Here is a 17578-nt window from a genome sequence, read left to right as displayed (position 1 = left end):
TTTATTCTACATATATTCTATGAGTTAAAGATAGTAATGGGAAGGAGGAAGAAGCAGTCTCTATCTTATCTGTGGTGCAGGTCATTAAAAATGTTTGACAAATACTTTTTGTTTTTTATATTATAGTCACTGATGGAAATGAAACCTTTCTTTCTCCCACTTCATAATTGTGCCAAAGAAAAACAGTTAATAAAAGCATCAGATGCAGCAACAATCTAACCATGTATTTATGAATAAATATATATATATATATATGTGTGGTCACACATATATACATATAACATATATATAATATATAATGCATCATATATAATGTAACATAATTATGTAGGACACATATAACACAATAATTTTATATAATGTATAAAGCATTATATTTATTATATACATTATTATTATATTATATACATTTATATACATTATTATATGCATTAAGCACTAATGCATATCTATATATCTACTTTTGGCTAGTTATCTAGCCAATATTCTCTAATTTCTATGGTCCCTCAAGCTTAAAATGCTTTTCCTCCTCACTCTGCATCTTGGAACTCCCGTTTCAGATCAAACACCAGGCTTTCCTGCCCCCTACTGCTACTGGGACCCATACTCACAAAGCTATCCCATGCTGATTTTGTAAATAATACATAAATGGACATATTCTCACATCTCTCTCCTTGAATGAAAGTTTCATGAGGACAGGAACTTTTTTTTTTGTCTTTGGATACTTGGTGCCTGGAATGTAGTAAGAGCTTAATAAATGCTTGTTGATTGCCTGATCAATCTCCACCTTATTAGGAGAAGTAAGCCTCTGTCATTCTCTGTCTCCCATAACTAGTATTGATTTTTTTCTGATTATTCCTCATTCAGCCTTATTTCAGTAATCTTTTTCATCCTCAGTTTCATCTTTGTTGAATATAATGTTCCCTTGCTTGTATTAATTTCACAGCGTACCGGTTAATCCAAATCTTTGTATGTTTCTCTGAAGTCCTTGTTTCCCTTATTTATTATGTGCAGGCATTTAATAACCTGAAGCATCTCTAATCTACTGTTAATGCAGGAGAAAGAATGCTGGCTCTGGGATCAGAGAATGAGGGTTCAAATCTTGCCTCTGTTGCTTATTACCTGTGGGATCTTGGCTTTAGGTTTTGCTATCTGTAAAATTCAGGAGGCTGGATGAGATGGCTCTGGAGATCCGTCCCTTCCTACACTATGTCGTTGCCATAGTAGGTCATTTCTTCTCTCTTAACCTCAGTTTCCTCCTCTATTGGCTTCTTCCAGCTCCGAGTCTATGATTCTGTAAGCCTCCCTTGACTTTGCCTAAAACCGGCTCCAAATTGATAGTTCATTCTTGAGCCTTCCTGATACTGCAGGTCACCGATGCCATAGGGTTGATTCCTGACCATGTCCGCTTTTTCTGTGTCATCAACTGCCTCCTTGACATCCAGAACTGGATGGCCTCTGTTCACTTCAAACTCAGCATGTTCAAAACTGAACTTGGTCTCTTTCTCTCCAAACTGCCCCTCTTCATAACAAACCCAGCTTTAATACGTTAAGGCTTTTCCATCTTCCATGTCACCTCAACTTATAGCTCTAACCACTCCTTTTTCCTTCTCATGACTTGGTTTTTCCAATGCCAAATCTTGTCACGTCCCCCTTCTGAGACCTCTCCTGTCTGTGTCTTTCTCTTCACTCACACAGCTTCTACCCTCCTGGAGGTCTTCATCAGCTCACACTTGAACCCTTGCATTTGCTTTCTAATTAGGGACATGACTCAGGTTTCTCCTGATCCAGTCCATTCTCCACTTGCCTGCCAAGGTGATCATGTTACTTTATATTCAATGGCTCCCTATTACCTCCAGGATCAAATATAAGATCTTGCTTGGTGTTTAATGCCTTTCACAACCCAACCCCTTCCCACCTTCACTATTCTCTTTTTTTTTTTTTTTTGTTTATTGATTTTTTTTATTTAATAGCCTTATATTTACAGGATATATACATAGGTAACTTTACAGCATTAACAATTGCCAAACCTCTTGTTCCAATTTTTCACCTCTTACCCCCCCACCCCCTCCCCTAAATGTCAGGATGACCAGTAGATGTTAAAATATATTAAAATATAACTTAGATACACAATAAGTATACATGACCAAACCGTTATTTTGCTGTACAAAAAGAATCAGACTCTGAATTATTGTACAATTAGCTTGTGAAGGAAATCAAAAATGCAGGTGGGCATAACTATAGGGATTGGGAATTCAATGTAATGGTTTTTAGTCATCTCCCAGAGTTCTTTTTCTGGGTATAGCTAGTTCAGTTCATTACTGCTCCATTAGAAATGATTTGGTTGATCTTGTTGCTGAGGATGGCCAGGTCCATCAGAACTGGTCATCATCTAGTATTGTTGTAGAAGTATATAATGATCTCCTGGTCCTGCTCATTTCACTCAGCATCAGTTCGTGTAAGTCTCTCCAGGCCTTTCTGAAATCATCCTGTTGGTCATTTCTTACAGAACAGTAATATTCCATAATTTTCATATACCACAATTTATTCAGCCATTCTCCAACTGATGGACATCCATTCAGTTTCCAGTTTCTAGCCACTACAAAAAGGGCTGCCACAAACATTCGTGCACATACAGGTCCCTTTCCCTTCTTTATAATCTCTTTGGGATATAATCCCAGTAGTAACACTGCTGGATCAAAGGGTATGCACAGTTTGATAACTTTTTGAGCATAGATCCAAACTACTCTCCAAAATGGTTGGATTCGTTCACAACTCCACCAACAATGAATCAATGTCCCAGTTTTCCCACATCCCCTCCAACAATCATCATTATTTTTTCCTGTCATCTTAGCCAATCTGACAGGTGTGTAGTGGTATCTTAGAGTTGTCTTAATTTGCATTTCTCTGATTAATAATGACTTGGAGCATCTTTTCATATGACTAGAAATAGTTTCAATTTCTTCATCTGAGAATTGTCTGTTCATATCCTTTGACCATTTTTCAATTAGAGAATGGCTTGATTTTTTATAAATTAGAGTTAATTCTCTATATATTTTGGAAATGAGGCCTTTATCAGAACCTTTCACTATTCTCTTAATCTTTAACCCTATTTATATATTCTACAATCCAGTCACACTAGCTTCTCTGATTTCAAACAACCAACCATGTCTTTACTTTGCACATTTTCCCAGTCTATACCCCTGACTGTAATGTTCTCCCTTCTCATTTCTTCTCTGACAGCTCAAGTTTCCCTTTCTACAGGAGCTCTTTCCCACTCCACTCAACGACTGGTGCTTTCTTCTCTGAACCTGCTTTTATATGCTCTTTATGTTAGATGTATGCAATTATTCATATGATTTTCTTCCATTAGATTTTGAATATTTTGGGGGCAAAAACCTTGTTTTTCCCTTTCTTTTGCATGAAAAACATTTAATACAGTACATAGTAAGTGTCTAATAAATGCTTGTTGTCTGACTGGGTCCAGATGTTTGTCTCTCAGGGTCCGACCTCTTTGCAATAATGCTTTTGTTGGACACAGGCATAAAGGGAAAATGAGAAAGCATTAACCATCTCAGAAAACCTCTTCCTTTACATCTCTTGGATGCACCCATGTATTCACGTGTCATTACAGAGAGCTGTTCAAATTGATGATTACACTCACGGAAACCTTCATCTGGTGTCTCCTCAGAGACTGGATTTGACCTTGGCTTTCTAAGAAGTCTGTCCCTATGGCACAAGCTTAGGCTAATCCTAATAAGCTTGAAGGCCTTCAAGAACAGGCCCCATCAAGGGCTGGACTTGCTTCTGTTATTTGAGGATTAGTCCAGCCACAGTTAAAGGGATCCATCTCCTACGTGGTCAAAGGTATAGGGCAAAAGCGACAATGGCAGATGATCTGCTCTATCCAGCCATCAGTGTTAGTGGTCTACACTGGGAGATCATAGCATCATTAAACATTGATCTCAAACTGGAAGAAATCTCAAAAGTCACCTAGTCCAAACCTCATTCTACAGAGGGCAAACTGAGTCCAGAAAACTCAAAATCACTCAAATAATTGAGTCAGAAAGAGCTGTGTTCAAATTAGGCATCTGACATTGATCAGCTGGGTGGCCCTGGGCAAGTTACATCAAGTGTCCAAGTCTTTTTGCATTGGTCAAATGGGACTGATGATACTGTGAATATCTACCTCGTAGTGTTGGCAGGGAGTTCCACTGAGCTAGTGTTGCAAAGGGACTAGAGCCCACCATTGGATAAATCCATTGCCGTTGGCAGGTGAATAAGAGCAGAGACTCCGCTAATCCTCAGCTGGCTCTTCAAAGTCTCTGTGGGACTTTCTCCATGAGACTCTGAGCGTAGCCCCATCCCATTTAACCTCCACTGATATACCTTCATATTCGGAAAGCTGCGCATTTCACCTAGTTTGGAGATTGAATATTGGGTGAAATCTCTTATTGTTATCTCACTCTTTTATCACCATCATTTAATTCTTATATTTTCAGCAGTGTTGAGATAAAATAATCCTCACATAAAAGGCTATGTTATTATTATTACTGTTATCAATATTGTTGAGAAAGAGCATGGTATCAATGGCAAAGACAAAGTGATCTAGGCAACTTTATCATATATATATTTATTAATTATTATTATTATTTTGCTGAGCCCAGGGCCACACAGCTAGAAAATGTCTAAGACCAGATTTGAACTCAGGTCCTCCTGACTTCAGGGCTGATGCTCTATCCACTGCACTAGGCAACTTTCAAAGCCTAAAAGTTGCATTGGAAGAAGTTTCCTCCTCCAAATTTTTTCTTTTTTTCTGAAGCAATTGGGGTTAAGTGACTTGCCCAGGGTCACACAGCTAGGAAGTGTTACGTGTCTGAGATCAGATTTGAACTCAGGTCCTCTTGACTTCAGGGCTGGGGCTCTACCCACGGGGCTATCGAGCTGCCCCCAAGATTTTTCTATATGGCTAAAATCACAGGACCAGCTCTGTCTCTAGGCTACAATTATTTTAACCTTATAGCAGGGACGGAGCTACCTGGAGCATGTGAAGAAAGGCCCTATGGGACCATCCCATAAAGCGTGCACTAAACTACTTTCAGGGACTTACCCGAATCCACAGTGAATGAACCGCCGAGTCTGGAGATGATCACAATACCCATTTTCCATCCGAGAGGCAAACCCAGAGCATGTCACGTAGTTTTGATCCGTCCGACGTGTGAATTTTTGCCGCACTGAGTGTCTGTGTTGTGATTTCTCATTGTTCAGCTGGGATAACAGTGGCAGAGAGAGACAAACACTGGCTTTGCCACTTGCTTGAGGTCTTTCCCAGGGACTCGCCCCTTCCCCCCATTAGCACTTGCATGTGGGCAGTTGTTGGAAGAATGCCCCCAGAGCCCGGGCCTGTGCCTTCTCTGCGTCCCTAGCGATGAGCACAAGGAGATGCTTAGTGAGCGAGTGCTTTTCCAAAGGCTGACTGACCTGCCTCACGAGCCCAGGCTGGGACTTTCAGGCTCCAGGGATGGGATGACCGGGTTCCCCCAGGCCTGAATCCAGCCTGTCCTTGCCTGGGTGCAGAGAGGAGGGGCCCGTAGTGAGGAGGAGAAGCCCAGTTTCCATCATTAAACTGTTGTTGCTAATCTGACTGAAAAGGCCAAGAGAAAGCGGGCCTATCTACTTCTGGTGGGAAAAACCCACCGCCACCTTCCTCCTGCTCCTGCTGGGGTCCCGCCGTGTTCTGGGGCGGATCGGGCCGGGCGACCGCTCCAAATGTCTGCCCCCTTAAAAGCCACGGGGTCCTCGGGCCCTCTCGGAGCCCACTCGCTCTCAAGGCACAGTTGGCACCCGGGGGTCGGCCGTCCATCGGGAAGTGGGTGACTCTGCCCAGCCTATGTCCCGACATCCATCCACTTCTCAGAGCGCATATCGCCAGAAGCTGCTAACTTTCCTTCACCAAAAATTCGGAGAGAATCCCCCCATTGTCCAGGCTCTTTCTCCCCAACCCCCGGCCCCGAGTCTGTCCGAGCTTCCTCCTCCTGGGCTTTCCTCCCCTCCCTCTTGGTTCAGCTCAGTTGGAATGTTCCAGGGGCCCAGAGTTCCTGTGTTTTCCTTTGAATGCCAAGGTTCTGGAGCAGGAGGACCAGGAAATGCCTGGGGTCTTGGTCTCTGCTCTGCAGGTTCCCCGCTTTACTCATCTAGCGGCCGTCCCCCTTTAGCCGAATACCCTTGGTTTGAGGATCCCCAGACTTTCGGGACCACAAGGCCTTGGCTTCCCTGGGACCTGGTGGCAGAGAAGGAGCGTCTTTCAGTGGGAAAAAGGCACGTCCACGGCCAGTGAGGATGTCACTGGTCAGTGGCCACTTTCCTCTGGTTATCTGAGAGGTCGTTACCGCTGCCCCTAAAGGCGATCTCGGGGATCGTGGATCCTGGGGACTTCACCCTATGTGATTTCCATCACGTGTCGTGTTCGTTGTAACTTTCGTTGAGACAGCGTCAGTCTGGGGCTTCCTTCCCCATACTGGGAAGGCAGGGCCTGCTCAGTCCCGGCATGGCCAGTAGCCCCCGGAGGACGGCCTTGACAGCTTTCATCCCCGTGGGCCAGCTGCTTTCTTCTGCTGCCCAAGGACCCCGGAGAAGGTAAAGTGACCCAGAAAGGAAGGAGCGGAGGTCTCCCCACCAGGGGTGGGCTCTATTCCAGTGTGGGACCTTCTGAGCATCCTGTGAGCCCCAGGGGGAAGGACAGGAACTGGGAGCGTCTTCCTTTTCTTCCTTGTGGTGGGAGGAAGGCAAGAGAGATCTTGTAGACATCCCAGGAGAAGGGGGGAGGGCAGAGTACCTTGGGAGAGCCTATAGGATGTGGGGATGCTTGGATCAATGGCACTCCTCACCTCGGCGGGATGGACGCCCCGAGTTTCCTCCAAGGAAGGCTCATGGCCTCAGCTCAGACCCTTCTCAGACCTGATACCCTCTCTACAATTTAGTTAGAATCGGAAATGAGAGCTGGAGGAAAAAGCAGAAATCCAGAGAGATTAGTCCCTTACCAAAGGTCACCCCGGTAAGAAATGTCAGAGCTAGAATTTGACCTCGGGTCTTCTGAGAGGAATCATGACGGCTGCCTCTCACTGGCCCCCCTAAATTGCCCCCTCCTCTTCTGTGACTCGTCTCCCTCTTCTTCCTTTCTCGGATCCTCTCCACCCTTTTCTTTTTCACGTTTCTCTTTCCATCCCTTCTTCCCGTTCATCCTGAGGGCTGTATCTCAGAAAGGATGAGCATAACCTGATTCACTGATCAAGGAGCCGAGGATAGCTCATGTTTGTGATTAAACTGTTCTGTGACTTCTCTGGAAATAATAATAATATGTATGGTTTAAGTCATTTATTATGAGCTGTAGCAAGCTAGTGGCGGAGGGATAGGGGACTCTGTGGGAAATTCTGTTCCAGTCAGAGCTGGTACTCTGTGGAAGCAAGTGGTTCCCTATGATTATTTTCAGATGATGCTGTTATACATGTATATAATATAATATATATAATGTAATTATTATTTCAATGCTCATTGAAAAGATGAGAAAAAGATAATAACTCACATTTCCACAGTCCTTTGATCTTTGAAAAACTGCACATTTTATTCAATTGGATCCTCACAACAGTCCTCAGAGATAACTCAGAGATCTCTTCCCCATTTTACCTATAGGGAAACTGAGACTTACCCAGCTAATGAAAGAGCTAGATTTGAATCCAGCTCTTCCACACACCAGATCCGGAGCGCTTCCACTGTCCTACTCTGTCCGCCTCTGGTCATCAGATTGAGAATTTGGGGTAGTCCAGGGCCACCTTCTGGTTCCTGTGTGACCCACTGCTTTTCAGTAACCCCCACCCCCACCATAGTTCTGGGAATTGTGTTTTCAAGTGAATAAAATGCTATTGGATCACAGAGGAAACTGATTATATGAAATATCATTATCAAATTATTTAAAAAAAAAAAACAAGTTCCCAGGCCCAGGTTAAATTTTAGAGAAGAGGAAGAGAAAGGAAGGAAGTGACTGGTCTTGGGCCACATAACTAGTGAATGGTGTTGGGGGCACTTGGTGACCGTCCCTTCATGAAAACAGTGAGATCTAGGAGCATGTGCCGTCACCTCCGGCATTTACTGACAATGTGTGGCTAAGGAAGAGACTCTGCGGCCTCCAAGGAGGCTGATCTGAGCCTCTGCTTCCTCACACACATCATCCCCTATGTGTTAGTCGTCATGTCAAGACGTGGGGATTCAAAAGAACTAGAAGTCCCTGCCCTGGAGGAGCTTACAATCCAATGGGGGAGGGAGGCGTGGTCAGCAAAAGGGACATCTGCTCTTTGAAGCAAAAAGGGACTTTGTAAGGATCAAACGTGAGCGTGTTTGTAATGGGTTTCACTGCCATTAAACTGTTAAGAAAGGTTTTATAATGAAGGGGGGCCCCCTCTTTGGGTAAGAGCTTCTCCCGGCCAAGGAGAGCCCCTTGAGAGGAGTTACAAGTTGAGTCTCTGAAGGCTCAGAAGCTGGCAGGGCATCAGGCTTCTGGCTTGCCCAGCCCGCGGGGCAGAAGCAGAGATGAACCTCACGCTCTCATTTCTCTGCAGCTCTTCCTTCAGCAGCTCAGAAGAAAAATACACCATCCTTGAGCAGAGGGACAGACTTCTTCGAGAAGGTGAGCTATGCATCTGGCCTTTCCCCGAAGCAAAGGGAAGCATCCAGGATCTCTCAGGCCCCTGACTCCTTGGAGGGCCCTGCCTTCCTGGTGGCCCCGGCTCCCTGGTGGCCTCTTAACTCCCTGGTGGCCCCTGGGGGCTGCTGGCTCCTTGGTGGCCTTTGAATCCTCTGCTCCTTCCCAGCCCCAGGAAAGTGATGGACTTTGTGAGCAGGGCTGAGTAACCCCAGTGAGACCTCCTTCTTTTCCGAGGACATTGTCACATGGTAGAATTTTGGATCTGTAATCTGCTTGAAGTGCTCAACAAGAAAAATAAAAATAATAGTATCTGGTATTAGAGCCTTTTAAAATTTACAAAGCACTTCATGCACATTATCCTATTTGAGCATCACATCAACTAGGATTGATTAAGTATCTGTGAGAGAAGGCAAGTCCAGAGTTTATGAACACAGGAGTAAATGTATCCCATTTATAGGTAATGACAAGATCGAAATTATGATTATCTTTGTGTGTGTCAGGAGCTGTGTTGGGATACACACAATATGTGCTCCCAAGGACCTCACAGTCCAATGGGGCAAACAACAAACAATCAGTTATATACAAATGAGATGTGAACAGGATAAACAGAGGGGAAACATTAGCATTAAGGGGGATCAGGAAAGTCTTTTTGTAGAAGGTGGGGTTGAAGTCAGGGAGGCCAGGAGATGGAGATGAAATGGGAGAGCATTTTGACCATAGGAGAATCAGTGATCTATGTGAAAAAAATCAAGGTTAGTGTCATTGAAGGAAGAATAAAATGTAAGCATAATTAGAGGAGATTAAAGTGGAAGAAGACATAACCACCTGGAGGAAGGGAATTAAAGGTACAATAATCCCATTTTATTGAGGAGGAAAGAGAGGTTTAGGGAAGTTAAATGTCTTGCCCAAGATCACCCAACTAGTCAATATTCCAGCCAAGACTTGAATCTATTTTCATTTAGATTCTAAATCCACTCCACTCCACTGGGGCCTTTTCAATATTCAGTTTACTTAGTTGAAGAATTCCCTTCACCAACTCCAAATATCACAATTTCAAGCTTTAGCCAAGAGATGGGATTGGTGTCATGGACTAAAGAACCTAGAAGGAGACATCATCCAAATGTCTATTGATCAGTGGAAGCCTCCAGGATGTTATAAAAAGAAATCCCAAGGAACAATTGGCAGTACTGTTAGTAAGGTGTGACTGGTTCTGGGTGACAGTCATATTTGGTGCCTAATATTATAGTTATTGTTGAGGTTCAAAAGGAGACCCCAAAAGGTTGGGGTCTGCAAATTTGGTCTGCAAATTTGCCCCCATCCAAGTCTTTCCAGATCTCCAAGTCAAGGGACAAAGTTTATTATAATTGTAATGCCAGTAGAAGTAGGCTACGTTCCAAAAGAATAGCAAAGAACCAGAAGCAAGAAAACGAATTTATAGGAAAAGACAGAGAGATCTAGGTCTTCATGTCACTGATATGCTAATTTTATGGCCCAGAGGTAGAACTGAGGAGTGGTCTGGTGTGCACCTCACCATTTGTCTCAGAAACTCTGTTATCATGGACCAACAGATTGTGATCTGACAATCAGCAGTTTCTAGGACTATACTATGGTGTTACTAAAGCCAGGAGACTTTAGGATCATAGATAAATAGATTGCTAGAATAAGAGTGTCTGGGGCCCTCAGGATTACTGCTGCATTTCCCCTAGAAACTTTACCCTATCAGTTTTAATTAGAAAACAAGGACTTTTCTATCCTATCAGAAAACTGACTAGGACTGGTGGGAGAAGGTAGAGAGAACTTCCTAATAACAGTGAGCATTTATATAGAACTCTGAGGCTGCAAAGCACTTTACTTGGATTTTCTCATTTGATCCACGATACATCTCAGTTCCCATGACCCAATCTTCCACCCTAACTCAACCACACACACACACAACACTCAATGGTTATACCGTTGTCTCCCATAAATGCACCACTTTTGTATTCATAAACTATGAAATTGCCTTGTTTGATATCAATCTAATACCATTCCATCTTTCCCTCTGACTTGTAATCCCAACTCCCGTCCTTTATCTTTCCCATGACCTCCAGTTCCTTGACTTTTCAGTTCTTTCCAGCCATCTTCCTTCCTCCTCCCACCATCCCCATCACTTCCTCCTCTTATTTCCTTGGTCACCTAATCCAATTCTACATAGTCCTCTTGAATCCCGTACTCCCTTTTCCTATTGTTGTTCATGCCCTGCCTCAACCTTGGATTGCTCTCACTATCCATTATCGTTACTTCTCCTCATGTGCTGCTGAATAAAATTGGTGAAAATCAGGCAACTGTTCATTGAGTTCATTAAAAATTCATGCCACATAATCTCAGCTGATTTTGATCTTGGTCATGTCTGGTTGCTAATGGTGTATCTGCCCCCAGGCTCTGTCCTGGACTTTCTTCTTCTCCCTCTATAGTGCATCACTCGGGAATCTCATCAGTTCTAATGGATTTAATTATCATCTTTTTGTGGATGATTCTCAAATTGAATTATCCAACCCTTACCTTATGTCATCTCCAACTGCCCATTAGATATCTTGACTTGAAGCTCTCCTAGTAGACATCTTAAACTCAACAAGTCTTAAAATGAACTTATTATCCATCCCCTCATAATATTATTATTATTAATACCCCCTTCACATTTCCTTGTTACCTGAGGGTGCTCCCTTGCTCCCCATCCCTCAGGTTTACAGCTTAGGATCACCCTTGATGTCTCTCTCCTTCTCACTTACTGGTATCAGATCTATTGCCAAGCTCAGTTCTTAATATCATTCAGGTATTTCCTCTTCCCTCTTCAGGCACTTCCATTGTCCTGGTCCAGGCCCTCATCACCTCACACCTACTGCTCCCCCTCTCCCGGTCTGTCCCCTACTCAGTTGTCAAACTGATCTTCCTAAAGTGCAAGTCTGACTGTGTCACTCCTCTATTTAATAAACTCCACTATCACCTGTAGGGTCAAACACGAAATCTTATGTTTAATGTTCAAGGTCCTTCATAATTATTTCTCTGCTTTTTTAGCTTTTTACATCTTGCCCCGATGTACCCTTTAAGCCAATGTCATCGACCTCCCTACTGTTTCTCATGATACACACACTCTCTCTCCAGACTCTGGGCATTTTCTCAGGTTGTGGTCTCTGCCCCCAATGCTCCCTTTCCTCATCTCTGTCTCCTGGCTCCTTCAAATCCAACTAAAACCCCCCTGCAGACTTTCTGAGTTCTCATCAATAATGCCCTCCCTTGCTCACTGATCTCCAGTTTGTGCCATATATATCATCTTGGAATGTATTCATTTGTATTTGTCTCTTTAAGAGCAGGTACCTTCTCGGTACCCCCAGTGCCTAGCACAGTGTTGGGAAAACATGGTTGTTGACTGATTGGTCAATTTCTCAGCTGTCTTGGGAGATAAGTGATATTATCCCCATTTTCCGGATGAGGAAACAGATATCCTTTCTCAGCTTCTCTTGTCAATTCTAAGTAATTGGTACAATAGAAGGAGCTCTGGCCTGGAAGCCCTGACAGATTTGTTGTCAGCCCTGCCAATAATCCACGTAACCTTGGGGAGGTCATTAACTGCTCGAAGTCTGGTTTTTTCATGAATAAAAGACAATCTGTCAGGTTCCTTCTAATTCAAGTTCAATGAAAGCAATTTACCCTTTGCTGTGACTGGGCAAAAGGGGACATGGGCTGGTGTATTTCTGACTGGTTCTGGTGATACCTTGGTTCTTCTCACCCTCAGCCTACATTTATTTGAAAAAATAATGATATCACAGAACAAGGAAACATCTCCACCTCCCACCTCCCATTTCCCAGACTTTATAGATAAGGAACTGTGATTCAGAGCAATGAAATGATGTATTCAGGGTCACACAAATAGCAGGTGGCCAAGTCTGGCTCTGAGTCTCAATTGTGTCCTGATCACACCATTGGCCACATCAAGATCAGGATCCCCTGTTCCTGGGTCCTATTTTGGAACTGGACAGAATTCCCGCTCATCTGGGGAGAGGACCACGGACAAGACTTGTGACGTAGGATGCGGGGACCACATCTGGGCCTAAATTTCTGGGTAAAGTAACAGGCAGCATATTTTAGAGAAGACATTGTCAAATTTGGGCCCCGTCTCCAGGGGGGCAGCCCAGGCGCGAATGGCCGTAAGATCATGCCGTGCGTCAATCACTTAAGTGGATTAGGGAATAGTTAGCAGAGAGAAGATCAGGGTAGGAAGAGGATGAGAACTGTCTTCTAGCACCTGAGCATCTCTTACATGGAAGAGAGTCTAGATTTGTGCAGCTTGGTCAGTGAAAGCAGAGTTCCAAGCAGTGGGCGAAAGCCACAGAGAGTTTCAAGCCAACTCCTCTAATCAACCCATTATCAGTAGGGGGTTGGTTGGCCGGCTCTAAGGAGAAGAAGTGACCATTAGGCACTGATATGGATTTACCAAGATTAAGTGAGGGGGCATTGTCCTTTCTTTTGTTGTGATGCTTTCTGGAGTCAGAAGCCCCAAATTCCCTCGATGGAACAAACCTGCACTTCATCTTTTCATTTATTTACAGAAGAGGAAACTGAGGCTCAAAAACGTTGGAAGGTTTTTCCCAAGGTGACAAGCCAAGATGGGAACATAGATCCTCTCATTCCAGGCCGCTGATTTTCCCCTTCCCAGACACACTGGCTCCTTGTTCTCAGTAACCCATCCCTCTCCTGCTTGGCTCCTTAGATCGAAAAAGGATAGTGGCCCTGGACAAAGCTGAAGCCCTTACTGGTACGTGTCCAGACATGTGTCCTGAGAAGGAGCGCTACCTGAGGGAGATTCAGAGCCAGCTCAGCCCCTTTGAGATGCTCCCGGGCACTGACAAGGTACCATTGCTCCTGGGGGTGAATGTCTTCTATCTTTTTCTTTCCACTCTTACAAATACTAATGGAGGAGATGACCGAGGATGAGGATGATGGGAGAGAGTCTAATGTCCACAACACTGATGGGCAAAGTGAATATAATTGGCAATTCTCGGGCTTCTGGATATGGGAGTAAATTTTGACCAAAGGATAAATTCTTCTCTGAAATTCTTTTTATGGGAGTGGGCGACAAGTTTTGCTTCCCAAGGACTTATTCCCTAGTTAATCATTCAGAGGACATGTTGGTCACCTTAAAATTCTGCTCCCTGAGGGTTTTCTCCAATGGGTATGATCCTGGATTCAAAGACACTCAGCCACGTATGCATACAATTTGTATATATGCAAACACGTGTGAATATGAATGTATGTATATATATATATATATATATATATATATATATATATATCAACACCAACACACATAGACACATGTCCCTGGTGGATCGATGGGAAAACTTGAACAAGAGTCACTCAGAGGCTGGTGTGCTGGGTATAACTTTGAAGCAAAAATCAAGGGGGAGAAGATGAGACACTCATCAAAGTAGTGACATAATCTTCCTTGGCAGAGGCTGGATGGCCATTTTGGAGAGCTCATTTGAGGGGGAATTGCATTAAAATATAAATTCCTTGTGATCAGGGATTTTTTTAACCTGTCTCCAACACTTAGCCCAGTGCCTGAAGCATAGGAAGTACTTAATGCAATTTGGGGGTATTATTTAGACTCAATTGGAGAGCTCCAAGCTCTCACATTGCATGGCTCTGTGACTACTCTTTGGTCATCCATGATCCATCGGCCATACCCGACTCGCCCCCTGCCCCACCTCCAGAACCTGAGCTCATACCTGGTGTTCTTTCCCTCAGGTAGACCACACAGCAGCCATTAAGGAATACAGCAGGTCCTCTGGTTGCCTGGAGAAACTTCTGCCCCACGAGCTCAGGCCCTTGGCTGTGCTGAGTATGACCATGGATTATATCGTCACCCATATCATGGACCAAGGAGAGAGGAACTACCAGGACTGGTACAGCTTTGTGTGGAACAGGACCCATGGGATAAGGAAGGTGTGTTCTCCATATTAGTGTGGCTGAGCTGAGAGCGAAGGGGGACCGAATGCTCACCTCTGCTTTCTGGTACATGGGTCCTCAACCACATGATCACCTGCATCTTCTCTTGAATTTCTGTATCCTACACGTGGGTTTTAATGCACAGAGTATCTTGCACAAATTTCATGATTGCTTTTCGGTCTTTGTAGGACATTATCCACCAACACCTCCATGACCCACAGACAGTGTCCCTGATGGAGAAATGTGCCCGTTTCCACATCCACTGTGCCCATCACCTTTGTGAGGAGTCCGTCGCCACCTTCGACGCTCCCATCAACAAGGACCAAATAACCAAATGCCTTTTCACTCTGAAGGAGATGTATTTGGACCTAGCCAGTGAGGGCACATCTTGCAGGAGGGAAGCTGAGTTCCAAGCCTACGCCATCTTGCTTGCCCTCAACCAAGGGGATGTTCTCAGGTAAAGCCGCAATGTCACAAAACATTCAGTTACTGCAAAGGGAAACAGGGCAGCCAGAGGGCTCAGTCCATCTTCCCATGGACTCTTCTCTGTGGGAATCATGGCAGTTTCTCTCACCATTTACTTTCTAAGACTTCTGGGTCATGAGTTGGAATCCCATGTTGGTCTGAGATGCTTTTCTTTGTATTTCCTCCCCCGGGACTGATAATTCCCATTTTAGTGAATTTTAAAGCAAGTGAAAGCACTTGTCCCCTAATCAGCCTTTGAGATAGTGAGTGCCAGGATTACTGTTTACCTTTCACAGATAAGGAAGCCTGGACTCAGTGGGATCTGCTCCCTTTCTGCTTCAGGGCTCCTATGCTTCCAGGAGGGATGGAATCGTCTTCTTTCTGTCCCAGTTGAGTTTTCAGGCTAGGTTTGTGAGCTCACGGCTGTGGAGCTCTCAGCGTGGAAGGTCCCTTCCTTTAGGGCAGATCAGTGACTTTGGGACAGCTCAGTGTTGTGGCCCGTTAGGTGATCTGAGCAGGGATGTGGGGCCAGGAGGTATCAGAGCTTGATTATAAGGCCAGCCTCACAAGATGATAAATGTTAACTCATTCTAGCAGCTTCTCAAACCAAAGGATTAATGATGACTCAAGTTATTGTGGTACAGACCCTGCCGTCCAAGGATGTGAATTTGACTCCCAACTCTCCCATTCACTATCTGGGTAACCTTGAGTAGGACATTCCCTTACCCAGCTGGGGCTCGTTTCCTCCTCTGTAACATGAGGGGATTAAATGATCTCTGAGGTCCTGTCCAGCTCTAGAACTAGGAACCTGTGATTGTAGAAGGCTGACCGTCATATACCTAGAGCCTGAGCTGAGAGGGACCCTGGGACTCATCAAGTACAGCCCTTTTGTTGTAAGGGGGAAACTGAGATTCAGGGAGGGCAAGGATCGCACCTGGGGTCTATAGTAAGCAGCAGAGGCAGGAGGCAGGATGTAAGCAGATTGCCTTGACCCCAAGTCAGGGCTCTTACCAGCAAGTTATGTCACTGCTCAACAGTGGTGGTCAGGGGAGGGTGACCACTCTCTCCTTCTTCTTGGCAGACAAGTGCAGCAGCTCCAGCCCCACGTCTGCAACTCCCCGGAGGTCAAGTTCGCCATCCAAGCCTTCACGGCCTTAAACAGCAACAACTACGTGAGGTTCTTCAAACTGGTCCAGGCGGCTTCCTACCTCAATGCCTGCTTGCTCCATGGCTACTTCAGCCAGGTGAGAGCCAAGACCAGGGGGTCCCGGAGCTGGGGAGGTTAACACACCGGCACACACTCACTGGGGCTCCCGGTAGTGGAGCTCCAGACATCCCTTCACTTCTGATCTTCCTGATAACCCTCCTTGCAAGTACTTTTTGATCCTCATCTTACAGATGACGAAACTGAGACTCGGAAACACTTTTTTAAAAAATTATAGCTTTTTATTTACAAGTTCTATGCATGGGTATTTTTCAGCATTGACAATTGCAAAACCTTTTGTTCCAACTTTTCCCCTCTTTCCCCCCACCCCTTCAGAAACATTTCTTCAAGACTTATTCCCCCACCATGAGTGTCTGAGTTGTGAGACCCTAGTGCTCTTCCTCTATGGCCCTGTAGGACCTACTGTGCGCTAGGCAGAAAAGCAGCTGTGACATCAGGAAAACCTGAACCTCAGTTTGTTCTTAGGTGGGAATTCATTTCTACCTTTGTTTCCCCAGCACCCAGCATGTGCCTGGCACATTAGAAGCGCATAATACATGACTGATTTGTTGAGACTCAATGTGGAAAGTAGACAGGAGGCAGACCCGAGTCTCAGTCTCCTTGTCTATAAGACAGGGGATGTTTAATTTTACCTGTTTTTCAGCACTTTAACACAATCTCCAGTGCACAGTAGGTGCTTAATAAATGCTTGTTCATCAACTGGGTAGGAGAAACCCACCATGGAACAGTAAGTAGATGGAGACAAGAAGAGCAGGGTCCAAATTGTGGCTTGGACTGTGGGTCCCTGTGCAAATCACTTAACCTCAGTATCCCAGGCAGCTCTGAACACTGTGGTTTGGGAATGGATTGTCCATCAGAAGAACTGGAGGGAACATTCACACAGGGATTCCCTCATGGCTGAAACCATCGATGCAGAATCTCTTTCTTTTCCTCAAACACTGGTCTGCCAACAAGAGCCAAAACATGTCCATGGAACTCGGAATATCGACCGACAGGAGAGGTAGATTGGAATGGTTTAGGAAAAACTGCACTTTATTTAATGCTCCAAAGAAGCCTTTTTCTGCATACATTTGTCTTACAGTGGAGCAGCAACCCACACTGAAAGAACAAAATCCAAATCTGAAAAGCACAGAGATAATTAAGAAGCTTCCTGAAGCTTGGAGGGAGCTTCCACAACCACAGAAAAAAGTATATGAAGAAATTAC

General features: G+C 44.6%; 1 protein-coding gene across 3 annotated transcripts in view; it reads left to right on the top strand.

Annotated features, from left to right (window-relative positions):
* Positions 1-6122: 6122 nt before the first annotated feature.
* The window catches only part of LOC100918392 (trichohyalin-like), a 49128-nt gene continuing 37672 nt past the window's right edge, over positions 6123-17578 (top strand). For all 3 annotated transcript variants that reach the window (XR_004234114.1, XM_031968254.1, XM_031968253.1), the window contains exons 1-6: positions 6123-6636; positions 8613-8680; positions 13446-13585; positions 14483-14680; positions 14872-15140; positions 16230-16392. Coding sequence is in view for 2 of the 3 variants with exons in the window: in XM_031968254.1 (XP_031824114.1) it covers positions 6548-6636; positions 8613-8680; positions 13446-13585; positions 14483-14680; positions 14872-15140; positions 16230-16392 (927 nt within the window). In the remaining variant the exon portion in view is untranslated. The remainder of the gene's footprint in view (positions 6637-8612; positions 8681-13445; positions 13586-14482; positions 14681-14871; positions 15141-16229; positions 16393-17578) is intronic.

Source organism: Sarcophilus harrisii, chromosome 4 (genome assembly GCF_902635505.1).
Source record: "Sarcophilus harrisii chromosome 4, mSarHar1.11, whole genome shotgun sequence".
Classification (NCBI taxonomy): domain Eukaryota; kingdom Metazoa; phylum Chordata; class Mammalia; order Dasyuromorphia; family Dasyuridae; genus Sarcophilus; species Sarcophilus harrisii.
This window is presented reverse-complemented; position numbering and strand designations above follow the sequence as displayed.